Source organism: Harpia harpyja, chromosome 5 (assembly GCF_026419915.1).
Source record: "Harpia harpyja isolate bHarHar1 chromosome 5, bHarHar1 primary haplotype, whole genome shotgun sequence".
Taxonomy (NCBI): domain Eukaryota; kingdom Metazoa; phylum Chordata; class Aves; order Accipitriformes; family Accipitridae; genus Harpia; species Harpia harpyja.
Window position 1 is genome coordinate 67,414,538 of NC_068944.1, and position 27,927 is coordinate 67,442,464.

Here is a 27,927-nt window from a genome sequence, read left to right on the forward strand (position 1 = left end):
AAGCAAGGGAGTCAGTTTCACGAATATAAATTGCAATTCAGATGACTTTGAAAATCTAAAGATTTATAGCCTCTCATCACATGGTCCTACATTTTGAAATGTAGGACAGAATGTACCAATTAATCTAATTTTCCATGACCTTGAAGGAGTTTGTTTTACTACTTTCCGCAAAATAATAATACTAATAAAAACAATGCTTTCCCATTTCATATGAATAATGGAAAGATTAAATACCCACTATTTCTAGGCAGTTTCATGTTAATCTCTACTTATGCATATAGGATGTCCTCTTGATATCTGTTTGCAGCCCACAATAGTAAATTTAAAATTATTCCTGTCCATTTAAGCTTTATTTAGTGCTGTGAGATGTTTTGGGAGTCCTATTGAGAGATAATATGGAAGTATGGATTTTTTACTTGGAATTGTAAATAATAACAGACCTCACATGAAGAAGTCAAAAGGAAAGTATTTCACAGTAGAATGAAAACAGTCTGAAATATCTGTGAGGCCTCTAATGATATAAACACTCAGAATCTGTTCCCAGCTTTGTACTACCTCCCCTTTCTTTTTGTGCCTTCTAGCATCTTGTTCACTGCTGCTGCACTCTGGAGAGAAATCTTAAGTTAGCTCTAACCACAGTGATTCCCAAGTCTCTTTCCTCTAAGGAATCCACTGTTCACAGTGTGCCATAAGGATGAGATACTTAGACTACTGTAAGGTTCATTGCAAAAACTACACTTAACCAAGTCTTAATTTCATCAGTGATTCTATTGCTTAGTCCACTAATACATTTACATTCATTTTGTTCTAGTCCTGTATAGATTTATGAAAAGAAATTACTAGTGTTAAATATTCAGGTCAGGCATTGCTCATTTATGAATATGTATGATCTCTAGCAAAATAAGGCAGAGTTTCTGTTAACTGCCGTTAATTTAGGTGAAGAATAATTTTAATGCATTTGATCCTGAAAACCTTTTATTTTTCCAGTAACTTTGTTGATGTCCATGAAGTTAAATTGTTGATTAAGACGTCCCTGTCCATTAAGAATCTGCAGACTTGTAGCATTGAGCATTTTCATGGTGTTGTGTTGTGAGCATGTGCTGGCAAAGAGACAAAATTTTAAAAGATCCTTTAAAGGATTAAGGATCTGTATCTAGAGGTGAAAACTAGTTTCACCAAACAATGTCAAAGGGAAACAGCCAATTTAAAAGCTCATTTTATTTAATGAGTTAAAAAGAAAGATAAGTTTTCTGTCCGTCTCAGTCTTTGTGCTGATTATCTTTAGATACTGACATTGTCTAAAGCTAGTATTTTTCTCTTCTTTTAAGAATACCACTGTGGTATAGAAACATTTTAAAATGTTTCTATTACATCTAACCCCAAAAAATGATTCTATATAAAAAAATATGTAAGCAGAAAAACAGACTGTGCACAGTCAGTTTCAGTATGTCCTCCCTGTGCTCAAAACACTCTTGGATGTTCTGTGGCCCAACCTAGCAAAATACTGAAGGCAAGGATACACTGAAATTCTTGAGTGGTCCACCAACTTTCAGAGTGGTCTGTATATTTTAAAGCTTAAGCACATGCTTATATCCTTTGCTGGATTGGAGTCGTAATAGATAGGTGAATTTGAAGGTGATGCTGTTTGAAATCAGTTATAATGCAAGTAAAATCATCTAAGTTCTACTATAATTTGCATCTTCCTAAATTTAGCCTCAGTCTGGTTTTGAGCTTTAGTAGTGTGATTGAAAAAAGAATTCACTAAGTCAGTACTTGTTTGGCAATGTCTCTCAATTGTAATGCTCCTAGTATTGAACTTTAAGCCCCATATTGACACCTTTGCACACTGAGGAACAGCTGTTTGCACTGCTAATTTAACTTCTCTTAGTTGCTGAACTGTCTTTACTTAAACTACTTGGAGTAGTTCTACAGAGTTAGAAAGCACTGCTGGACATCCATGCAAAATACTTGAAGGATAAGTCTTATTCTCTGCTTTTGGAATTAGTGTAACCTGCTATGTGTGTTCACTGATGTGCTGATAATGATATAAATATGCTGGCCCAGTATAGGTCTGCCATATCCAAGACAGGCATCTATTCCCAGCTCTGCTGAAAGTTATTGGGTGTGAGTTCTATCAATTTGCTGAGGATGGCAGTTTTATCTAACTCCTCAGGAGAAAGCAGCAGAACTTTCTCAAGAATATGGGACTGTGAAGTGCAGAGAGCTGTACATAACGGAATGAAGAAGACTAACTTATGGTCATTGCCAGGCTTGCAGCCCAGCAGCTTGCTCTTTAGAGGGGTTGTTGGTTTTGTGCGGGCTGGAGCCAAAGCTATGTGGGACTGGGAAGAATGTCCAGTACAAATGGGAAATAATTGGGAGGGCTTGAGAGTATGCGAACTACAGATGAGATGCTAAGAATGTCTTAGCATAAAACTTCTGAAAAGCATTTTAAAGCATTAACAGATAGGGTTTTGTCTAATTAGCTGAACTGTTTTTCTAGTAGAGAGCAAGATGCTTCCTTGATGTCTGGGACTTTGTTCCAACCACACATCACGTTCCCACTGTGAAGAGTAGAGGCCCTGGAGTGTAGAATAGCTGGGTGGGAAGCAGTTACTGCACCTGAACTCTAATCTCATTTGGGAACAAAAAATGAGCTGCTTTTCTTTTTCTTCAAAAACTTGCCCTCAAATGTCATGGTCAGCTGCTGCCTGTGGCTGCTTGCCATCTGCATTACATAGCAGTGATCTTCCTGTAACAATATCAGGGCCTGCGTGAGAATTCCTCCTCTCTTTCTCCACACTTCGAAGGATTTTTCTGCTCACCAGTAGGTACAGGGCAGGCCCATGGGCCTTACAGAGTGTTAGTGATACGATTCTTTGGCATGTGCCCCAGATTAAGTTAGCCCTTTACAGCTCTGGCTTTTCCTGCTTGTCTGCTCATTTCCTATTGCATAACCTGCTCTCTCTGCCAGCAGTTTACCTCAATTCCGGCTGCTTATCCCATTTGTCTGTTCCCCTTGCCTCAGAGTTGTCTGTGCGCTTTCTTCATGTGTGCTGCACTACATCTCACATGTGCAATGTCATCCCTTTACTGACTGCTTTCTCTTCTCCAGATTGCTTGGGATCCACTTATGTCATGGTGCCTATTAAATAGTAGCTAAATGGTAGTTGGTAATGTAGGATCTTTTTTCAACGTGAATTTAGCTCTGTGAGATTACCCATGTCACTTTGATTTCTCTTACTGCTCTCTTGAAATGGTGTTAAACAGGAATCACTCTAAATGTTGCTGACCCTTGTTGACATAGGAAGGAGTATAGAGAATATAGACACAGCAGTTAGCCTAGTTTTATGAAATTATTGACAGCCTTTTTAATAGACGGTTCATGAGTTTCTATGGAATATCCACTATTCTTACATGCAGTGGTTTTCTAAACGTACTGAAGCAACCTATAACAAACAGACTTGAACATCCTAAGTTCATTCATCACTGAGAGCAGGGGACTTGTCCGTGGAAGTGTCTCTGTCATTGACCTAAAACTTCTACCTGGAATGGTGGAAACTCCAGTATAAGGATGGACTCTGTAGCTGTGTTTGAATATAAAATGTTTTGGTTAATTTGTTTCCTTCATCTTTTTTTTTCTAGTTTATTTTTCATCAAAAATTCAAATGCATGATTCCTGCAGCACCATAGCATAACATGAATCTTAACATTGGTGAAGTTCTTGTGCATGAAACAACCATGATGTGATTGTTTTGGGACCCAGAAATAAACCTGCTGACACCTGTGCTTCTAAAATTCTCATGCTCTGTTAATTTCCATGGTGTTAGAGATCATTGTGCTTCATAAAAACAATCAAAACATAAGGTACTTGTCCTGAGAACAGGCTATAGTATATAGGCTAGAATGATACTTTGCAACCTGCTTGAGTGAGGTAGCATGAAGGTCCACTGACTGAGGAAATTAGCAGGACTAAACTTTGACATGCTATCCTGTTCTTGTCCAGGGAGGATAAGCTGTGTGAAGATGTTTTCTTGCACATCCTACCTTCCTCCGCATATAAGTTGTGGTTTTGTTAGGTTGCTCTCCAACTCGTAGTGGCCTCATAATGGACAAAGCTGTGGCCTGTGTCGTAGAGACCCTGCACAAGGAATCAGAACTTGTTTTTGCCTTGCGAGCCCATATATCTGTGAAGGTGCTCATGGGAAGCAAACAGCAGTTTTATATGCAGTGTAGGACTAGCATTAGAATTGAACAATCCATTACTTCTTTATGGACACGAGGGAACAATCTTACCTGGATTTGAAATCCCCAAGAGTGTGCCTCAGTCTCTGAGAATTTACTTTGTCTTTAGGTTAGAGTAAATTCCAAATAAGGGTTGCAGGTTTTTTTTTTTTCTTGTTGGAGAATGTAAGTGTAGAATGTCAAAGTCCATCCTGGAGATAAATGGCTTTTCATTGATGCTTGCTATACAGAAATGTTTTCTAACTATGAGAGAAGGTACTGTAGAAAACAAAGGGAGTCCAGTGATCCATGAAGTTCAGTAACCCTTCTGTGTTAGCCTCTACCAGATGCTTCCTGTGAAGCTGCAAGAATTCCCTCACGATTCAAAGCTGTTCACAGAGGAAGTTTCTTTCTAACCCCAGGCATTTGTCTGCCAGAAGCTGTTTGTTAACTGGTCTGCTTTGTTGCTACACCAATGTCTGTGGTACTGATTGGTGGCATGCACAAGCTCAGTGTAGGGACCACAATTACGTCTTTCTGTTTGGGAAGATTCTTTTTCCTGTTGTTTAGAGTAAACTTGTATTTTGGGGTATGTGAGATAAAATGTTTCAGATTCCCTTTCTCAAAAATACTAATTTTGCTTTCCTTCAAATCCCTCACTTAAGATTCATCCTTTTAGGAAAGATGTTCTTATTTATCTTACGCTTGTCCTCTATCATGTTGTGCTTCTTGGATTCTTTTATAGGTATTTAATCTTTCAACTAACAGTGAGAAAGATATGTATGTCTTCTTGAAGTAGGTAGGTAAATGGTGTCACACTTTAACTATTTCTTCTTCAAGTAATTTTAATTTTTGAAACAAAAAGGACTGGTTGGGTTCTTGTGAAATGCTTTTCTGAAGACAAAAAAATTACCTTCTGTGCATTATGCTTTTCAGTCAATACCAAAATTTTGAGAAGAGAGGGTTGGATTAATTTTTTATCCTACCTTTGTGCTTCAGTAATTACAGTGTAAAAATGACTTACTACATTTATAGCCAACACTGATGAGCCCATTGCTGGAATACACCAGTTGGTTCTGAAGGCTGTTCTTCAAAGAAGCTGTCTGAAAAATGAGAATTTGGAAATGTGCCTTGTTTCAAAATCTGGAAAAATATGACTTGTAATGAAAGATTTGTGTTCTTTTATATTTATCCAAAAACCACCCTGACCATAGTCTGTAATCTTACAAAGTGGGAAGAAACAAATATGTGGGGTTGTTATTATTTCCTAGTTGGAATTTTGACTGTAAAAAGAACACAGTGCAGCGGGGAGGGGGAAAGTAGCTATATTAAGCAGCATGCTTTTTGTTCTGCAGGCTCTTTTGCGTTTTGGGTACTCGGTAAGCTGAGTGCATCCAAGTATCTTCGTTCCTCAATTTTTGCAGTTCTGGAAGGAAAAAGAAACCCATTAGGTGGCAGCAAAGGCTTTCCTGCAGCGTGTGCCTTCACTCCTTCACCTGCGGTGGTCAGTTGCTGTGGCACTACAGTAACTCACTCCAGGAATGGATTTAGAGGTGTTGGGGCCATATCACTGCACTCTTGCATTTACTAACACTAAAATATAAATGGAGGATTAAGATTAATAGTGGAGAAAAAGAATTTGTATTATCAGTTCATAGATTTTTAAGCCTGTTTGGGACCAGCATGATCTACTGGTTTGACTTCCTGCATAATACAGATCATTGCATTTCGTGCAGTTATTCTTGCGTGAAGCTGGTATGTTGTGGTTGAACTAGAGAGTATCATTCAGAGTGAAATCCAGTCTTGATTTAAAGCTAGCTAGCTGAATAACTGTCTTTAGTGCATTCTCATAGAAATGTACTGACAGCTTGCACCTGAGCAGAAGGTCATACTCTGGACAGTCTTGGTTTTTGTCAGAACTCTTGTGAGTGCTCAGATGAAAACTGCATGATTTTTATTTCTCAGGTTTCCGTAGGTGGTATTCACATAGTTTGATTTCAAATACACACATACGTATGTATGTGTGCATTTTAATACTTTTTTCTTACGTATTTTCGTAAGAAAGTGGGTAGTTTTCTCCCCCAGAGGTCATTGTGAGTTAGGGAGGTTTGCAGTCACCTGGTGGGTTACCTCATGTACCCATAGTCATTATAAATTTCTCTGTGTCCTAGACCTCCTAAATTCTCAGCAGTCTTCAAAATAGATCATAAGTGGGATTTAAATGCTGTATAGACCTTTTTGCAGACCCTCTGCATGCTAGTGATGTTAACCTTGAGAGAATAAGTGAGCTTACAGCTGTAAGTTATAGGCTTGAAATTGCTGGGTGAGGTTCTTTGGCCTCTACTATGCATGAATTCAGAATAGATGATCCTAATAGTCTGTTCCAGCTTCAAAATACTATGAAGTACTGCAGAGGTCTTGTGTGGGCTCTTTAGCACAAAGATAAATCAACCTCTTTGAACAAAAGCCAGAGAGGAATATTTTATCTGAGTAATTTACTGTATGAAAATATTCTCTGTAGTATATTAATCTGTCATTTTCTTATCGTCATATTTCTGCCACAGAAATGTGGCAAAGAGAAAATACTGCTAACTCCTGTTTGAATGTAGAGGCATACAGTATATATAGAAAGTAGTGTGGGCTTTGAAGAACCCATTCTGAAGGCTTTAATTTTTATCAATTTAAGTAGATCAGTATTTAGCTTTCAGTGATCTAATTGTATGCCTAAATAACTAGAGGGAGAGGAGGAACCCACAAAAGTAGAAAAAAATCTGGGGTTGGCAGCATTCAGAAAGATTAAGAATATAAAGCAATTGTATTTCTTTTCTTGATTTTTTCCATTAGGGAAAGATTTATCTGGGTTAAAAGTAAGCGTTGTGCTGACATGTTCTCAGTGTTTGGTCAAAACATGAGAGAAGCCCTTATGTAGACATGATCATTCTGAAACCTTCATCCTGACCCCTACCAATAGACACAGGATGCTCAACTCTTTTTTTTTTTTCTTCTTTTTCTTTTTTTCCTTTCTTTTCCTTTCTCTTCTTTGTTCTTCTCTTCAAGAATTCAAGAACTTGTGACTGTTTTTTTTACCATTCTTTTTTTGATACTCAACTTTTTTGTCAGTGCATGTAGAATTAATTCTGAGAGGTTTTTAATACCTTCAGATAAAAATAAATATAAAAAGAAAACTTAAAAATGCACTCTGACTCAAGTCCAGATTTTATGACATGTTTCCATTTACACCAATATTTTATAGCATGCTGATGCTCTAGTAAAGCATGGTTAAATTCCAAGAATCTAAGTGGGAATGTTTGCTTTATCAGTCAGAATCACACGTAAGACTTGTGTGTTCCTTATGATTGCTGACACTGAGACCTATGAAAAATTTCATCCTTTGGAGGACAGGCAGAGATTGGTTGTCTGAATTGTAGGTTTAGAATATTTTTTATTGTAATTTTCATAGATTTTTTTTCTTCCCTTCTCATTTTCTTTCCCATTTTCTCTCAAGAAGAACAAGGAACTCATAATAGCATTATATGAAAGGGATAAAACAACTGAGATCCTCCAAGTCTGATTTTGCTGAGGCCTTGAGGGTAGGAACAAGTGTGCTTTCAAATTGGCATTGCACTGTGTGGCCTTGGGCAAGTCATTGAAGTTCACTAGGCATCAGTTTCCCTTCTATAAAAAGAGGTGTCAGGAGTGTTTTGAGAGGATGTATGAACATCTGAGTATCTCAGACTCCTGTGTAGATACTCACTTCTGTTGTTGCTTGTGTCTGCTGTGCTTGTGGAAATTAAGTTGCAAGAATCTAGAAATAATGTGAGTTGTCTATAATGGTGGTAGATGATTAGAAAAGGCAGGGGATAGGTAGCCAGGAAAAATATGTGTGCAGGGGAAATAAAAGGCAGCAGAAAACAACAGCCTAACAAAGATGTCATATTTACCATTTGTGAATTAACAAATAGGATGTATCACATCTCCAAGAACCATTATAGGTGATGTGAAATGGTTTGAACTACTGAAATATACACAGGGCACTAAGTGAAGATTTGCACTTAGATGAAATTTATGAGTGGATCCTACAGCCATGTCTACAGGAGGATAGTCTGATGTTTCTTAGTGGTCAATAAATGATACTATGTGAAGACAGAAAATATTACACTGATTCGAAAAATGTGCTACTAAAACTGCTTATGGAAAGAAAATTTACAGTGAACCCCACAGTCCAGCAAAAGGTCAACTGAAGTGACAGAGAATCTATTCTATCTCTGAATAAACAGTTCAACCTTGTATTTTCTTTCTTCATTAGCTTTGTTTCAGTTTTCAGGCACTGCATCTTATGTTTCTGTCTGATAATCAAAGAGCCCAATATGTTCAGAAATCTTCAAGATGGTAGCGGTAGATCATGAGCAAGTCACCTTTAGCGTATCTAACTTAAACTTTGAAAGTTGAGCTGCTTTAGTCAGTCTTGATGTAAGTCACACTTTCCAGGCATTGAGTAATTTGTGTTGCTCTTTCTTTGAAATACTGAAAGAGCTTATTGAAGGAAAATGCAATTAGCAAGATTTAGTCTCATGCTTGTTCGTTTAGAAGGAGCCTTTGCCCTAATTATAGACTATGTGCCATGTAAAGATAGGGACGCATCTGCAAAATTGTCAGCGTAAAATCAGCCCCTTTTTTAAAAAAAAAAAGAACGATCCCTGTACCCCTCTTTAGATGTTGAACAAGGGTCTGATATTCATCATGAGCATTGTACAGCACAACCTTCTGTGTAGGGCATACAGTAATAGCCAGGTAACCTGCCATCACTCACATTGCTGCCCCAGCCACCCTTTCAGGCATTGTTTGCATTAGGTTAGTTCCCAAACTGTGCACTACATAGCAGTTACTATTAATGACTGGTGAGCTTATGTCTTTTTTGTTATTGTTGTTTCAGTTTGTGGTTTTTTTGTGTGCTAATGGACCTTTATGCCAGTAAAAGAAAATCAACAGCCATGAGTCTGTTAGAGCTGGTATTATATAAAAGGGTGGGAGAAAGTGGGACATGACCCCCAAAGATTGTCATCACCAGGAAGGTATCACTTGCTAATAGAGAAAGAATCAAAAAGCAGGCTAGCAAGTGCTTAGGGAGAAAAAGAGCAGGAATGGGGGAACTGGTTGAGGAGGAAGAGGAGAGGAGCAACTGGTAAAGAAATGCGTAATGAAGGAAAAGGAGAGGTAAGAAATAAGAAAGCCACAGCAAAAGGATTAAGCAGGACAGTACGCTGGTCGTGCTCTAGATGATGAAAGATATTTAAATGCCTTCCTAATGATGTTTCCCATGTAAGCAACTTCTGTAGTTTCCACAAAGGTGTTAGCTTTTGCAAGTGGGAAGAATAGTCTGGCATATAAATTGAAGGAGGACTGGTTCATATGGCTGAAAATGAGAAGAGAGATGTGGTCTTTCTGATTGGTCTCACGCTAGAGTTGTTCAGAATATATGTGTGTGTGAATCTCCTTACTTTTTTGACATTATCAACAAATGCTATAGAGTGCGCTGAAATATGCATGTGCTGTAGCACTCAGTAGAAGGTGACAATCTCAAACTGCTCCATAAATTACATATCATGAACTTTCTTATTAAAAAAGACTTAACAAAAGGAGCCAGCTGGCTTAAGGGAAGGTGGCAGATGAAAAGAACACAATTCAAAGAAGTGTTCACACATTAAGGAAGTATTTTAACAGGCTTTCCCCAGACTGTAAGTGGGAATGGAATTATACATTGCATGTAAATGTCAAGTGACAATAATATCTTCTGAGTTAAATCAACCTTGCAAACTCTTTCCTATTTTTCTTAAGCAGATGAATAAAGTTTAACTTGTGATTTCCTTACTAATCGTCTTAGTAAGCAGTGGGTGAGTAGACTTTTTACTGTATGGGTAGATCAATGTGACATTTTCACAAGACTTTTTGTTTTTAAAGTTTATTACTTGTGGGTGTGGATCTAATTCACAGCTGTTTTTTGAGTGAATTAGGTATGCCATCACTCATACAAATTCTGTATTTCTTTGGTATTTTTAGATTAATCTTTTATCCATGCTTTGTTGGAAGTGTGTAGTGAATGCTGATATCTCAAGGTAATCTCAAGGTAATCAAGACTTCTCCACTGAACATACTTTAGTGCACAGATTTGGCCCAGTCACTTTTACAGAGAACCAGATTTTAAATAGAACAAAGTTCAAAAGCATATCAGTATAAAGGGGAGAAAATCTCTCAACTAGTATGTGTCAGCTACACAAATCTCAAGCGTAGTCATATGGCTCTGAATTTAATTTCTTTTAATAACACAATGTCTGATAGCTGTGTGATAGTTTACCAGGTCTGTTTAAGTACTGAACAGAGGGAGCCTTCTACTTCTTCCTATCTAGTTACAGAACATTTCCACATGGTTTCAATTTATATTCCTGTTTTTTCAAAACTGCCTTTTTAAATGCCATGAGGCCCCCACAAAGCTACTTCTTTCCTACTATGGACCAAGATAACAGCATTATCTAAAAAACATGCTGAGACACCATCATCTGTGGTGTACTGTAAGCCATCAAACAAATTCCTGTTTCCTCTCAAAATCATAAATATTTGTGCATATGTGAGAGACCCAGGCAATACAGAATTGCATTGCCCTTTTTTGCACAGAGATGTGCATTTCCACATGATAACAAAGTAGCAGCTCCTCATAGTAGGAGAAATTTTTGTATGAAGTTTGTGGGAAATGAAATTCCAGCAATGGAAAGATTTAGCTCTGTCACTTACCAGTATGCAAGCAACAGAATGAATGCCACATACCAGCAATTCATGCCAAAAAAGGGAGATCTGCCAATTCACAGAAGAGGTTTTATGCAAAGGAGGCCTGCTAGAGGCAGAATGAATTGCTGGTTTTCATTATGCTTGCAGTTTGTGTGCAGTCTTTGCCTTTGCCTTGTCTGTGTAAGACGATTAGGTTATGGGTTGGGTTTTTTTGGGTTGGTTTTTTTTGGGTTGGTTTTTTTTTTTTTTTGGTCATATTGAGGAATTATGGGCTCTGAAAGTCCTAGCTTTAGTATTGCTGCATGGTTAGCACTTCAGGTACCATATCAGTATGTGATTCATGCTGAATTAGATGTTTTGTGTGGGGAACATCACCTGACCTTTGCTTGCATGAGACACTGGTTTTCTAGACTCCTTTAGTTTAACCTTGGTTGTGTTGTCTGTTAGCTCTCTTCAACAGAAACTGGAAACTATCCAAAGTATGTGGAAGTATCTACATTTTCAACAAACAATTAACTTTGGAGATGATACTTATATCTATTTCTACTAACCTTCCCATTTCTGATACTCTAACAGATCAGTGTTTCTGATTTTAAAACCAAAACCTTTCCATTGTTAGCTGTATATTATGAATCTGATTTATCTTTTGTTTATTCCTCTATGTATGTGGACCAGTGTCATCTCTGTTGTAAGACACATAACTGCTCTGTCCACAGTGGTGTACAATGTGGAGTTGCCTGCCAGCCAGATTTGTCTAAAAAGCTGACTGTAAAACTGGATTGTTTTTCCACCCTGAACTGCTTGCTGCTGCAGCTGCAATACGGCTAGTGTCCAGGCTAGTTAGCTGAAGTCCAGCCTTGCTCTGTCTGGGGCTACTGATTAGCTTCTCTAAATTCTGAAGTCAGTAGTGCCAAGGGTAGTAGAAGCAGAAATACAAAAACTTAAAACGGGAGACTGTGTGGGTTCAGAAAAAAAAAAAAAGTTATATTTGGAAGTATCTAATCAAAATATTTGACATTTAAAAACCAGATATATTTTGGCAATTTTCCTCCCCCAGCTGTTTCATTTTAGGTCAATAATGTTAAAATTTGAGTGCTGGAAGAGTGTTCATTTGTGTCTGCATGAAGCTGTTGCTGTTCGGTGTGGAAACTTAGTTTGGATTCTGTGGGTTCTTTTGTGGGGGAATATAACTATAGCCACTGAACTGAGCCAAAATAAGCTGGTGCTGGATTGTCTTGAAGTGAAGAATTGTCTTGGTCTTACCTTCCTGTTTGATACGTGTTCTACTGCTTTAACTTGTACTAGAGCTCATGCACGCTGCAGTCTGCTAATAGGGCTTTGCTTGAATTAGAACAGCTCGCTCAGTTTTAGTGGGAGCAGTTTGTTGAGCAGTTCATGCACAAGCCGTAGTAGACACCAGTGAAATACGAAGGGCGTATGCAATGAGGGACCAAGAGTGAGACTGCCTCTGTACTGAAACTGCACTCTCAGTCACTTTGTGAGGCACCTCTCCCATGCTTCTGTCCTGCATCATGGCCCTGTTTCTGGCCAGGCCATTGATGATGCACCATGTGACTCCTATTTCTTGTGGTGCCACATGCAGCATGTCTAGTCTGTGCAATTAGATTTCTAATTGGATATATCTGCACCAGACTTGGATATTATGGTAGCTTGAGCCCAGATCCAACACAGTTCCATTTACTGAAACATTATATCTGATTAAATAAGCTCTGATGAGGGCTTGGTAGCTTGGTCTCTGAGCTAGGCTGCCTCCAATTCTGGACAGAGGAGTAATGTTTCTGAGAATTTTGAAGGTCTTGGGTGAAAAGGGTTTATTTTCCTATCTTTACTGATTTTTTTTACTGAAATGTCGTTCCAGCCCATTTCCTGTTTCCCCCAAACGGAGGAAATTCTAAGTAACTACTGCATTTAGTTTAATGTAGGTGCACTTTGAATGAGCTTCTCTGAGATGAGAAATATAATAGGTTCGTTAACACAAGCAAAGTTTTTTTGTGAAAAACCTAATGGTATTGTTAACTGCTGTATAATAACAATCATGCCTTTTATTAGAGACAGACTTGCACTTCCCACTAAAATATTTATTTTCCACCTATCAATAACCAGAATTGGTTATTGACAACAGAAAGCATTAACACGGTTGACTTGTGAGCAAAAGAGGGGTGGATTATCTCTGTAGAATTCATAATGTGCAAGTAGAGATCTTGTGTAATACAGAAGAAATTGTGCTTCTTAAAATAAAAAAATTCTAACAAGTTGGAAATGAACTTGTTGGAATCATAAAAAAATCATAAAAAAATTATTTTGCTGGTATTCCTTTCCAGTGGAAATCATAGATAAAGCAGCCTGTGAACCTTTTATGGAAATTGTAAATGCCCATTAAAAACCTTGAAATAAAATACTTCATTTGAAATAGCAGTTGTAGAAAGTGTTCTGAGGGATCAAAGAGTAGCAGTTACACCACCTTAACAAATATTTCACTGTTCCTTGTCAGGGAAAACATTTCAAGAAAATTTTTGCCTGAATTCTAATGTTACCATATCAAGTTCTTAGAGGAGAAGGTGGGTAGAAGGAGGACAGCAGTAGACCCCTTGTTTTCAAATATTCCTAGCCCTCCCATCTCTCATTCTGAGGAAGGCAAGGTCAGCAGCAGCTCGGGGCTCTGAACCATGCTCTATTGTGTGGTGTAGACATGCCCACGCCTCCACAGGCAAGAAGCTTGTTAGTCATAGGAAAATCCTTTCCCATTAAAATTATTAGTGAATGTTGTTTTCAGCCTTAATTTCATCATATGTTGAAATCCACTAAGAAGAGAGGGATATATGCATATATATAGTTAGGAAAATAGAGGGGGTTTTGTTATTTATTTTATGAGAGATTGCCCAGATTTCTGTGTGAAGAGAAAATATGCCTTGTACTTGCTTAGAAAATACAGGTGTGGTTCCTCTACCTTTTTCTTGGCAAACAAGTTGGTTTAGGAAGTTATTTCCCCCCCAAATCCACCCTGCTACAGTTCGCCATCCCCTCAATTGTACTGGTACAACTGTTTGTATATCTGCACTTCAGATTCAATTACTGGAATACCATGGTTTGGGGTTTTTTGGTTTGGTTTGGTTTTGGAGGACAGAATGCTATTTTTAGCTTGGATTGTTTCATTAATCCAATTTACAGTATAACCCTGTGAAAAGTCATGTTATCCTAGCTGAGGGGCAGCAGAGGAGGAACACAGGCGAACAGCAAGGAGTACCTGGGGAAGTGACCTGTGAAACTCCCTTTGTTGCCAAAGAAAAGGTACATGAACTTCAGCCTTGGTGTTTTCTTGCTGCTTGTCTGTCAACATGACTTGTCCTGGTTTCTGTTCTTCTTGGGCCTGTGGATGTAGATAGTATTGAGGAATGCTGATTTACTCATTTGGTGAACAGAGCATAGTAGTTCTGGATGGGTATCACCATAATGCCAGGAAACTGATACAGAATTATGACAGAGGAGAGCTTGAATTGCTTCTCAGAACTGTTGCACCTTGTAAATGCTTTATCCTCCTTTCCGTGCTTTTGCTTACTAGTTACATTGTCTTTGTTAACTTTAAATTGGTCTTTCTGCAAAATTAAGTAGGTGTTAATTGGTAAAATAAAGATTAACCTCACTGTGACCTTGGAATTTATTTAGTAAGGACAAAAGAGGTGCTGGTCTCTTTTGGCTGAAGGGAGGGAATTAGCCTGGGAATTGTATCGGCCTTCATATTTAGTCAAGCAAGCATCCATTTCTATTTGGGGAAGTGTGTACATACTACCTGTCTTCATGTCTTTGTGCTGTATGTGTGGCATCAAATATAGAGGTTACAGTAGCAAAAAATATGTAGATATGATATAAAGACTTGTTTCTCTTTCTGTTCCATAGCAAACTGTTGACTCGTATGAGAGATTAGTTGATGTCTTTTTACTATTTGTGTGCCTCAGCCTAAATTAAACCATCTTGATTTGTGTTGAATAGTATTTTACTTTGGGTTTTATAGAGGAAAGCACGTCAGCACATGTTGGAGTGTTTTGCTAAATCAAACTCTCTGTGAGAACCCACTTTACTTCATTAGGTATTACCACAGTGTCAATAGGTGTTCGGAGGTATTGCCCTTCTTTACATTGCAGTCTGTTTTGGGTGTTGTGGCAGAAATATCTGGTGAGATAGATCTTTGTTACTGCTCTCAAATCTAAACTGGGATCATTATGACTTTTTAGCCTTCCCCTGGTAGTCCTGAAGAAAAAAAAAGTACTGTAAGGAAGTTGCTTTCAAAAGCACTGTTGGCCTAGTTCTGCTGGCAGTGGAGTTTAAGGGAGTTTCATGTTGAGCAAAAGTTTCATGATTACTTTATTATAGAATAATATAGTAAGTTATTTTCAAAAGTGGTTAGTAATACTGGGTGCCTCAACTTCTCTGTGCCCACTCTGAGATGACTCTGTTTTCAGAATGCGTGCAACACCCACTCGCTGGAAATGCTGTCCCCTTGAGATGTTTCAAAGTGGGCATTCCACAATTGAGATGTTTCAAAGTGGGCATTCAGACCCTGCATGGTCTGTTTCTGTTGAAATTCTGACTCTCTCTACAATATAATGTACGTGGCTTTAATTTCCATGGGATTAGCAGGAGCCTCCTGGGTCACTGAATCTTGTCTCTTCCCATTTCAGACTGTCATAGCCTACAGGGAAATGGCTTGTAACACAAGATGAGGTTTTTTTGTCAGGAGTAGTCTGTAATCTAACAGACACTCTTGGTTCATCTTACTTTAAAAAAAAATAAAAATTAAGCAGGGAGAAATGGATAATTGAAAATTTTTTCAGTCACTTGCTGAGTAAAACAAATGTTTAAATCCAGACTGACAAGCATTGCCCTTTCCTTTCCAAAATAAAACCTCAGAAGACTGTACTCAGGTACAAGCAAAATGCTTGACCTGAATTCAAGTATTGTAGTTTGATTTACAATTTCTTAACAGAAGCCGAGTAGAAAATGAGATGAAACTTTAGGAATCATTCACAAGCAATAGTTCTGGTGCAGCTGTGGGCACAGTCAACTAATGGTGGTGTTCTGTGCTGGTCTTTACAAGTTCTAGTAGTACTGTCTCCCACACTCCTCTCACTTTTATTCCTTCTACTCAGATTTTTTCTTTGATAGAATATAGGAAACTCAGATTCAGCTTCCTTCTTTGCTTGAGAGGACTTGAACTTGAACTCACTTTCAACCATCTTCCAGAAGAATGGTTTAGAGACAAGGTTGTTGGATATTGAGGAATATCATAGAATTACAGGATGGTTGAGGTTGGAAGGGACCTCTGGAAGTCATCTTGTCCAACCACCCTGCTCAAGCAGGGCCACATAGAGTAGGCTTCTCTTTCTCTCATTGATGTATTTTCATTTTGTAAGACATACCTACTTTTCACTGGAGTGCTGGTACCTAGGTGAAGGTATTGGTCTGTAAAATCACTCATGCTCGCTTGGTCTCTAACTCCGTGTATATGAAAGCTTTCTATGCAAGCAGAATGGCTTCATTAGTGGACACTGAGGGAAATCCAGCTCAAAATACTCTACAGCCAAGTTAAGGCATTTCCTTAGAAGTCGGAGGTTTCTTTAGGACCAGCTTCAGCAGTAAGTAGCTTCTGACTGTTACATGAAGGGAAATTTTGCAATTGCTGCCCTGAGTTCCCCTTTACTCCATCAGTTGCCATTCCCTGTATGGTTGTTGGCCCTCTAATCAGCAATAATTTTTCTTCTCTTATGAATTGCAGAGGTTAGTTCCTATCCAAAGGGCTCCATGGAGATTTTTGGGCATTCTATTTTCAACCATTTCTCTGGTTTTAATGTGAGGACACCTGCATTCAGTTGATGAAATTGGTTTTCTCCAGTCTTTTGCTGTTCCTTTGTATTGCTTCTGATTTCTTTTAGTTCAGAATTTTCTGTACTAGCATTCTGCTCTTTTTGCAGCCTAATAGATAAAATGTGTTACAGGTCAGGGAGATGAGATTTTGAAAAAAATCTCCTTCGGTGAGAGTTTTCTGAGGAGCTGTCCATGTATGCGCAGAAGAAAAAGTGAAGATGCACCCTCAGTGCTGCAGAAACAATCAGTCTCCTGTTTTAAGTTCCTCTTGGTCTGTATAGTCTGGAGTACCATGGCAGGGTTCAAGTATATCTAGACAGAGGAGGGAAATAAGACAGTGGTCTCCTACATGGGTGTATATCCTCTCACTACTGAGCATCTAGACAGTAGAGGCACATCTCGCCACTGTCTTCTCCAAGTGTTTTGTGACTCTATTCTTAAAGAGTGTGGGTTGGCTGATAGTTTTTTTCAAGATGTCTTGTCCAACTTGAGTTACCAACAGTTCTGAGTAGACCAAAATTGGGGGCACAGAGGGGTTTCTTAGCACTTTTGGTTTTGAAAATGAAATACTTGCTAAAAACTTCAACAAAAATGCTTAGCTGTATCCTGAGTTGAGAATGTACATTCTCCTCAGAAGACTGAACTAAATCAAGGAGTCTTGTGTTCCCTTGCTGTCAGCAGTAACTTGAAACCTGCTGGCAAAGCGTGTATTTTATCTGCTGCTGGTGCATAGGAAGAAGACAACTGCCTACTACTGCTGTTGCTGTTGGCTCAAGTGACAGATGTTTGTGTTACATGTGTTTTAAAAGTATGAAGTCTACTGTCAAAATTTGTGGGCAATGGTATACCATTATTCTGCCTTGAATGATGGGAGAGCCTTGTAGAAAAAACAGCATGTAGCCTTGAAATTCAAAGCAACCTAATACGTAGCGCAAGAGGTAGAACTGACAATGTCCTGTTTTCTTTAAATTGAAAGTTTGACTTTTATTAGCCAATATTATAAAGATATGAAGTATATATATATATTTTTATGCTAACCCACGTTGTCTGTGCTTAAGCATTCATTTTAAGTACTGTTATATTTGTAGGCTTAGAGCCTTCCTGTAATTTCATGGTATTCCAGACTATTTTGTGTTTGAGATAGTCTGCGGTGGAAGTGAATGCTTATTTGAATTGCTGTGTATTGGCTGCAGGACAGCTGTAATACCCTAAATAAGCAAATACTGATGTTGTAACTTTAGCACAGAAAAAGAGGTAGTTGTGAAAAATCTTTAGAAATTCTGCTAACTAGGGAACTAAGTATGAACTCAGATGCTAGACGGAAATGCAAGTTTTGGATAAATGGGTGGCATTTTAGATGAGTGTGAATATAGGAAGTATTAAACCAGTGCTGACTTGACTCTATCCTATTATTGCAACTTCTGTTTTAACACTGTGGGGTTCATGATATGTAACCCAGCCTACAGTTTGAATCAGCAGTAAGGCACCTGAGCATGATCAGTTTGGTCTCTTATTAGAAATGAGAAATTGAAATCTTGCTAGTCTCTTTATGTAATTTTGTTCTTTAATATTTAGGGAGACTTTTCAGAATAATATCCCTGTTTCCATTATAAAAAGAGACCATAAAGTCATGCGAGCTGGAATTCATAATCATGAATTGTGCATATTCAGCCAGCTAATTTTAACATGATGCACATGGGCCTTTGAAAATGAAAATTATGGCCTTGAACTGGGCTTTCTGTGAGTAAAAGATGTAATATTGCAAAATGTATAATCTCTGGGTGGTGAGGGTAAGGACTTGTGGAGAAATGCTTACTAAACTGAACATATTTAGCCTAGATAACAAGGAAACTTAACTACAGTATGCAACTTTGATGATATTTTGTGGCAGTAGCTAAAAGCATATGCAGAGAGTTTGGAATGCATTCCTTAGATATGAATTAGAAACAAGATTAGGATAAATTTTGATTAGATAACAGAAGGACATTGATCCAGCACTTGCAAAGCGTTTGATTTTGGTGTTGAGCTAGGTTGTTAGCCTGCAGAATGCAAGGTTTGAGTACTTTGGAGAGTTAGCTGGCTTTGTAGCTGGAGCCTGGCTGGAGAGTATTCAGCAGATAATGTGGTCATAGTCTGCTGGAAGAGAGACAGTACCTTGAGTCTCTTTACCATGAATCTCCACTGCCTTCCTTACAACTGAAATAAAGGTAGCAGTGGGGCTTGCAGAATCGATAACAGACAATGCCTTTTGAATCTTTCGAAAGCCTGATATAATTATTAAATTTTGATTCTTCTTGATATAATAGTGCTGTTAAACTAATGGGTTGGTGGGATTTGGGAAAGTGAGTTGTGGGTTGGTGGGATTTGGGAAAGTGAGTTGTGGGATGGTGGCAAGGAGAGGTAAGTCTTTCTTTTCTAATTTATTGTTCCCTAGTAAGATCAGGTCAACTGGTGTGTTCCGATTAGTCTATGATGGAGTCTGTTGTAAGGGAAACATTGAAGGTGCTGGGATCTCTGCCTTGGTGAGCTATAAAACTTTACATCCCCATGCAGTCCCCACAGTTTCTCATCATGTGCACCCAAGCTCTCCTCTGCATCTGCTCCTTACCAGGGAGGGGCAGAAGTGCTCTTAGCTCATCAGGGGAAGGGAGAGTGTGGTGGGAGCAGAGGAGCCATGCAGAGTGGGTTATTGCAGTGTGTAATGTGGTACAACCAGAGTTTTTTAAAGGCAAATAGAATAGCCTGTAATGTAAGTTTTCTCTTAAATCTTGTTTAGGACATGAGGAGATGAGTGGCTGGGAACAACATGGGAGAATTCCTCTTAGCTCTCAGCACCCTGGACTATGGATTGAACTGCAGATAGAAAATGGACCCTAGTATCTGTCAAAGAGCAGAAATAGGGGATGGACATCAACTGACCTGTATACAGTCCTTCAGATCTATCTTCATGTCCATAAGAACTTCAAGAGCAGGGTATGATCATGTGTTAGTGATGCACCCAGCGATTTCCCAGTATATATAACATACTTCATGTGCATGAAAAAACAGCAAGAGGGAAGCAGCAGTGAACATCAGAGACTTAAAACAGGCCGGTGGATGGGTGGAACGGTCAGTACCTGAAGAATGTAGGGCAGGATGTAGTTACAGATAATGTTCCTCTTGCCTGAGCTGCATTCCTCCTCTTTGAGCTTTATTTTAATGCATCTCTCAAGTTGCAACATTATTATTCTTTACCTAAAGCTTTTTTTAACTTTTAGGAAAGATGATGTTAATAAAGCTCTCTTGGTGTTTAACAATGCACTTCTCTTCCCCTAAAAAAAGAAAGATTTAGGCCACTGTAGTTTCTTTATGTTGTGGATATGATTCATTATGGCCATGGGAGGAGAATGACAGTTACTTGCTACACAAACCTTTCCTGTGATTCATGGAGTGCCATTTGTGTCAGCCTTGAAGGAGGCACTTCATATGCTTCCTAGCAGAAAGGAAAAAGAGCATGATCATAGTTACCAGATAGGATATGGAAATTGGGTGGGAGGGAAGGGAAAGGGGAGAGGGAAATGCTGATTATTCAGAAGAAAGTTGCAGGAATGCCAAGATTCTGTCTGCAATATGCATTCATCTACTTAATGAAAAATGGATACATACCAAGCCTATATATAATTAAGGGAAACATCATGACTGTAATTGCCATGTTCACAAAATAGTATGGCTTATTATGTAACTTTTTTGTGTAAATATATCTTAGCACTTTTCCTTCTGTCTCCTGGATCTATCACTGTTTCATATGGTATGAAGCTCCTATCCCCAAGTGATGTGTTTCAGCAACAGTTTCAGGTTTTGCTCTCAAGCTAAGACGGCCATATACAATGCTATGTTAGCTTTCTGCAGAGACAGATTTTTGTGCTCTAACATACTAATATAGTTAGCAACTTAAGAAGTGCAGTAGCTTGCCAGATCAGAAGATGTTTTCCTTTCTTCACAAAAAAGTAATTTAAAAATCTATACCACAATTTTCTTCCTAAAAATAAGAGCACAGATTGGCTACTTAAACTGCTTGTAAAGAAGAATACTCCATTAAATGACAGCCCTTAATGCTGCACAGCAGACTTTGGGGCTCTTTAACGGCTTCCAGCTGCTTCCAGCTGTTTTCTCTATACCTAGAAACTGCAGGGTAGGAATAAATGGGAATAGAAGTGGAAAGTTACATTTCCTAATTTCTTAATTTCCTAAAGAGGTTAGGGGCTCATGGCTGGATGTCCTCCCGCAGTTGGCAGTATTTGGTGTGGTACATGCACCTGTGTCAGGAGATACAGCTGTGGCTGTTCAGCCCTGTAGCATCTAAGAAGAGTCCTTATCCAGCCAAGCAGATGCACAGCAACATTAGAATGGGAAAGCAGAGGTGTAGTTAGAGATGAAAGGAGTGAAATTAGGAGGAATACAGAAGAGAATAAAAGTAGATGTGAATTACTAAGCACATGTCCTGTATTCACTGATTTTCACTGGCAATTAAAATTTTACTGCTTGATTCACCAATGCTATTCAGTCTTCCATTATTTCCTGTGTTATAAAATGCTGGCTCTGTTTTGATTTTGCAGTAGCTATGTTTATTGGGGATAAGGGGTCTAATTATAGCTGTGAACTATACTGTACTGAGAGGGCATTTAAGTTTCTTCTGACTATTTCTGAGGCAATGTGATGAGTCATGAAATATAACTTTTGCAGAAAATATCCTGATTGCCTAATGACTAGGTGTTGGTAGATGAAATTACACACACTCTCTCTTGTTCACATGAAACCAGGGAAGTGTCTTTCTGAGTAAGCTGTTTGTTCAAGTTACCCAAGAAATGTCAAGGTTTACAAGTTGCAAAATAGGAAAAAAAGTATATGTTTGAGGAGCTTGAAAACACCTGCTGTGCCTTACAGATGCTTTAGATATCACAGCATTAATACTTGTCTTCATATCTGTAAAGAAAAAATGCTGCCTAAAAATAATACAACTGATCATCCATGTACAAAATATTTTGTTTTGCAGATGATGTAGAGGATGTTAACAGTATGGAAAGTGTCATGTTAGAATATGCTGCAATGGACAGAGAACTTAATCATTATATGAGAGCAGTTGAAGAAACAGTAAATCAGGTAAACTGTCACTTCTATTAAAGTTATGAAAATATATCTTTATTTAAGTATTTTCTTTCAATAGATACCAATGTTACATTAAAACAATACATAGTTGGAAAGATAGATCTTTGACAGGTATAAAATACTAAAGTTGCCAGTACAACTATTAATTTTTCCTCCTAGCTCGTGTGCAGTGTGATACAGTTTCTAATTCCTCCCCACCAAACTTGCGTCAGTTGAAATATGGGACAAATAGTGCTTTGGGAATGACTGAGGACTGTGTAGTTAAGACACCGTAGTCTCAGATGTTACCTGGTTCACATATTGCAGAAGATGGAAGCTGCGTAATGAATGAGGCAGCTGATTTCAGGAATAAACAAGCAGTTGTGGCAGCGGGGAACTGATGAAGCCTGGTTTCCAGTGTGTTCCTGCCACATGAATTTGCTGGTGCTGTGAGGTTGTTAATTGTTCGCTGAATTAACTAGGGTCTCGTTTGCTACCTGACCGCTCATTTTTGCAAGAGCTGTCGCATTTCGGCACGTTCAGGGGTTTTCTAGCTCGGCGTTGAGTGTGACTGCAGTTGCACGGCAGGTGCCGGGGCTATCTGGATGAAACGCACCCAGCACGGGTTGCGTAAGCTCCTTTTCATTAGCGAACCGGGCTCGACGAAGGACGCCGCGCGTTAGGCAGCTGAACGCCAGCTTTCGGAGGACTTCGTCCTCTCTGCCTTTCGCGGACTGGAGGCGACGTCGAACAAACCCCCTCGTACCTCCCCGCTGCGCCCCGAGGGCCGGAGCGCGGCGCCCGGGGAACGGCAGCGGCCGGGCGGGGCCGGGGCGCGGCGGCGGCGGCGCTGGCCGCCAGGGGGCGCCGCGGTTGCGTTCCCCGCGGGCCGCGCTCCGCTCCGCGGCGGCCGGCTCCGCCCGGGGCTGCCGCGGGGTCCCGCCGCCTGCGCAGCGCCTCTGCTCCCCGCCAGCGCCGCCGCTCCGTGCTGTCCGTTCCCGCTCCGCCATTATCTCGTATGTCCTCATGATTATCGTCCTGTCAGCCCCCTTTGATTCTCTGTCGCTGGCTGTTGCGCTATGCGTAATCCACTCAGCTCTGTAACCTCGTTACCCCGATTCCAGTGTGCTGCTGCTGCTTCTGCGTTCTCTCAGGCCGTCCCTGACCGCGCTCTTAAAACAGCTCCTTCGTTTTCTCTTTTCTGATCATCGCAGCCCGGCCATTAGCAAGCAAGGTATTGAAAGTGTAGGCTCCACGGCAGATCCAGACATTGAAAGAGTCAATTTCAGTGCAGTCTGTACTTGATCACTTCATTTTTGGGCCACATCATGCTTGGAGGACTCAACTTTCTAAGTAACCTATTTTAGGGTCTGCAGATAGACTTCTAGGTGTCAGTTTTGTATGGATGTCTCTAGAAAAGGCAAAAGCACATCCCTGATTTCCTTTCAAGGTGTAAAATCTGTGTTTTAAAGCATTAAGGTAATAGAGCTTTTCAGTTAAACCTGTCTTGCTATTATCTTGCCGTTGTTTTTTGCTATTTTTAAAACAAAACAAAAACAGGAGAGCAAAGCAATGCATTTTCCACTAGTTCTATTCTGAGAAATGCCTACATGGTTTTTATTTTGTAGAAAGGTTTTCCTTTAATTTTTAAAAGCATCCTGAGTCAGATGCTTAACTGAAAAATCTTCATTCAAAGAATTAAATATTATATGCTTAAAAGGAGTTGAAAACTATGTATACCTCAGCAAATGTTGGGCAGCATTAAATACAGTCACTGTTCCCCATGCAGTCTTCAAATGCACTTTTCAACTCAGATGTCACCGTAATTGCAGACCTCCTAGTTTGTATTTGTCAGAAACTGGATGGATCAGAACTTTTTCCTTTTATTTGGAATTTTCATGATTTTTAAAGCTTTCCTAGTAAAACATAATGTAGTCCTTGCATTGTTAGAGATTAATCATGTATATCCAGACTTGAGTGAAACATAGTAGGTTTATATTTTGATTGTAAGCTATTAACTAATTGGTGTGTTATTGTTATAATAGAAATTTCAAGTAATTTTCAACAATGTAACTTCTTTAACTATTCCTGTGTATCAGCAGAACACTTTCTTCATCCTTAGGAATATAGAGTAAGCCCGTGCCTTCATCAACAAAGCACTCAAATCCTGTTTACTTCAGATGCCCTCACTCCCAATCTTTTAAGTTAAGCAGAGGTTTAACTGCTTGAGTGAAGTGAAGATATTTTTGTGGGTTTAGATAGGGCAAAGATACATTCATGATTTTTAGGACTGGATTCAACAGCATCTGTTGTATGCATGTATATGCTTGTATGCAAAACCCAAAAAAGTCCTGGAAGGGTTGGTTTTCATTTTTTCTCCCCTTTTCCCTAATGTAGCTCACTTATGTTGTGTCAGAGACTCCTCCTCGCTTTGCTAAAACAGGCTCCTTCCCTGTTCATTCACTCCTTAAGTTTTAAAAATGCAGCTCCAAGACATTTAACACATTTAAGAGTCTACATGGATTATAAAGTCAGTCATGGCTGATCTATTAGCCTCTAGCCACATTTCTCCTATCTCTGTTTCCTACCTCGCTCTAGGGAATTTGCTGTACTTTCCACTGCCAGCATCCTGAACAAAACTTTCTGAGTAAGGGAAAGAAACGTATATAAGCTTATGCAGTAAAACAGAGATACAATCTGTTCTCTAAAAAGTAACAGCTAGTGCTTTGTTTTGGAGGATAGCTACGTGCCATGCCTGTAGAACTGCACAGCGTATCTCCAGTTACCTGTCAGAGACAGCTTAAAATCTGCTTCTGGAAAACAGGTACTGTTGCTGAATTTGAATGACTGCACCTGGAGGTAGCCGTAGAAAGGCTTAGGTTTAAAATAGCCTCCGCTGGCTTGCTCCCGGGTTCCATCTGAATTCCTTACCTGAGGGCTTTCTCTGGGGAGTTGCAGCTGGTCATTCATTTTCACAAGCAGACTGTTTTTCATATACAGTGTTAACAGTATTTGTCTCAAGCTGCAAAACACATTTTATCTGGTTATTTTGTGAGTTTGCGTGGTGTCATTTTTTCTGGTCTGTAGTTTCTTCATACAGCAATGAATCTGAAAGTATGTTACATTCTGTGTTTCACCTTCTAACCACCTGCTTGTAGTGAAATGTCCAACTGGAAGTTAGCAAGATAAGGAGACAGCAGCAGTTAAAATTCCTGATTTATTATTTTATTCTGTGTACCTTTAAATGATATTGACAAAAAGATGATATTGTACAACACAAGTATGTAATGTAAATAACTAGGAGCTAGCATGAGATATATTCACATGTTTTTAAAAGCCAGTTTTTTTGTTGATTTAGGCTGCAGTAGGTGGAATGCAGAAGGTGAAACATACCAGCATCCTCTTCTGGTTGAATCAGCAGCCTGTTGAGCAAGAAATGAGCAGTTGAATCACAGTGTTTCCAACAATAGGCTGTGGGAAATCCTTTGTGGAAACTCCCTGTGCCACTGGATTTTCTCGTACCTGTGTAATGACTGGACCCCTACTGCTGCTTCTTTTTTCATTTTTAACAGGTATTTTTAAAATAAATTAGCCAATATTTGGGTCCTTTCCATGCAAAGTCTGGACAGCACTCTTGGTGTAACAACAAAAGACTGATGGAGCTGGAGTATCTCTTGCAGACTTCCTTATACTCTTGAAGTGGACCTAAGTGACTGGGACCCAAGCTGACTTAGCCAGTTCAAGTGTCCCCTACTTAGGGAGACCTCTCAAGTGGCCACAGCGCCAGCATATTGTGCCTGCTCTTTCACTCCCACTCTGCTCTCTAGATTAGCAGGGGTGTTGGTGGCGGACTTTGATCACTATCTCAGCTTTTCAAGCATTTACCTTGTTTGGGACTCTAAAAGCTGGGGTAAATTTTCTGAAGTCCTTGGACTTCTCTAAATAAAATGGATCACAATGTATTGTAGATCAATCTAGAGAACAAGGAAGACATAACTAACTTTCTAATGTTGCATTATTCCTGCCTCTCTTTCCTTCTCCTGCAGGGAAAGAGAACCTGGGCTATTTTGTTTCTTTTGCAGGTGAGAGCAAAGTGTTGAATGTGGTAGTGGCATCTCTGGCAAAGATTGCCTAGTACTTCCTCTTGTAAGTTACTGCTTTGCCAAACATCAGTTTATCTTTATTGAATTGTGTCTGCCTTTTGCTAAGCCTGAGCGCTGTGAGGGAAGATAAAATGTAAACCTGAGTGAGATGGAAGAAAAACACAGGACGTGTTTAAGAAAAATGTTAAGAGCCATGTTAAGAAAGGACTGAGAGTGGGAAGAGGTATACAGAAAGGTAAAGGACATGGCCTTGGGAAGTCATGAGGTCATATAGACAGATGAGAAACGAGACTGGTTGAGAGTGCTAGGAAGGAGGTGGTGTTGAGCTGGAAGAAAAAGGTGGAAATGTTAGAAATTAGATTGGTGCTTGGGCTTTATCCCTACTTCTGCTACAGCTTTCCCATGTTGTTCTAGGCAAGTCATTTCTATCACCATGTCAGTGGCTGCTGACATCTTTGTTTTCTGATTGTCCTGCATGGAAACTGATTTGAGCAATTATAACTGTAAATTAGATCAAAGGTAAATATAGTTTGAACACAGGAAGTTAAGTTAAACATGTTCTTGTATGTAGTTTTACAGATAAAACCCAACAAACTGGTGTTAGGTGTGTGTCTTGCATAGGATTTGAAATCTGGATGTGTCAGTCATTCATGCCTGTGTGACTTCACACCTTGTCAAGTGTTCAGTGTTCCTTTGGCAAAGATGAGGAGTGCACCATGTTCCTTATACAAAGCAGTTTTGTCCCTACAGAATATACAGGAACTAGTCTTACATTTGTTTTGTATTTTTTATAATAGTTCCCTTTAGACTAGCAAGTTCATTGGGCAGGGGATAAGAGTGGGTGTTTGTTCACTTTGTCAGTAATTTCGAGCAGATTACTTAGTACTGGGGTCTGTTACCTTCATGGCCAAGTGTGTAGGTTTTAATTCTGCAGAGGAATAATTCCCTTCAGTGATGTAAGTCATATTAATTCCAAGTGTGCAGCTTGTGAGTGATCTAAGGAGCATCTGCAGAAAAGGAAAGAATCCTATTTAAAACTGCTGTACAGGAGAGTCCATGGGCTATGTTTGACTTGCAAACTACTCAGAAGAATTCCGGTTTCTTCACTTAAAACCCTTAATATAATGCTCTCGTGACTTGGACAGTCTTCCTTGGTCTCAGAAAAATGAAAGGGACTTAAAGGTAACATCTCTGTTACCTGGGCTCTGCCAGCATAGCTGTGTTGGCCATGGGTCCTACTGGAGAAGGTTCTGCAAATACATCAAAGTCATCTCTTTTGACAAAGCAGACTAAACCAACAAAACACTTTCTGTAGTGGTAGCTCCACCTGCAGCGTGGGTTTTGAAGAAATAGCAAGGTCAACCAAGGAATGTGATTCCACCCAGCTCCCATCCTCCTTGGTGGTACAGCTATGGGAGCAGAACTAATGTGATGACGAAGTCCAGTCTGTGTAGCAGGCACTGACAGTGTCATCAGTGACCTCTTGCTGCCTGTTAGAGACAGGGCTGTGCTTCAAAATCAGATTGTCACTTAGTTTTCTGTAGGGCTAAGTAACAGGAAGACTATGAATCCCATGGGATTCGTGTGTTTTAGTTGATTCAGGACTCTTTTGCCAGTGACTGGCACTGTGATACCCATTACACTGTTGGCAGTGAAACAATTTTTGACAGGGAACTTGCTAGTTTCATGGAACAAACAGCCTTGTTTGGTGCTGACGCTTTCTTAATGAGCACTTTGCTCTTCTTCTTGCTGCAGTGTCATGACAGCATGTTTTAGGGCAAAATCCACTGATGATATCCATATCTGCAACTGTGAC

General features: G+C 39.4%; 1 protein-coding gene across 1 annotated transcript in view; it reads left to right on the plus strand.

Moving 5' to 3' along the window:
• The window catches only part of NSMCE2 (NSE2 (MMS21) homolog, SMC5-SMC6 complex SUMO ligase), a 134,706-nt gene that overhangs the window by 7,722 nt on the left and 99,057 nt on the right, over positions 1-27,927 (plus strand). Inside the window, exon 3 of the mRNA XM_052787299.1 lies at positions 21,917-22,023. Within this exon, the coding sequence (XP_052643259.1) occupies positions 21,917-22,023 (107 nt within the window). The remainder of the gene's footprint in view (positions 1-21,916; positions 22,024-27,927) is intronic.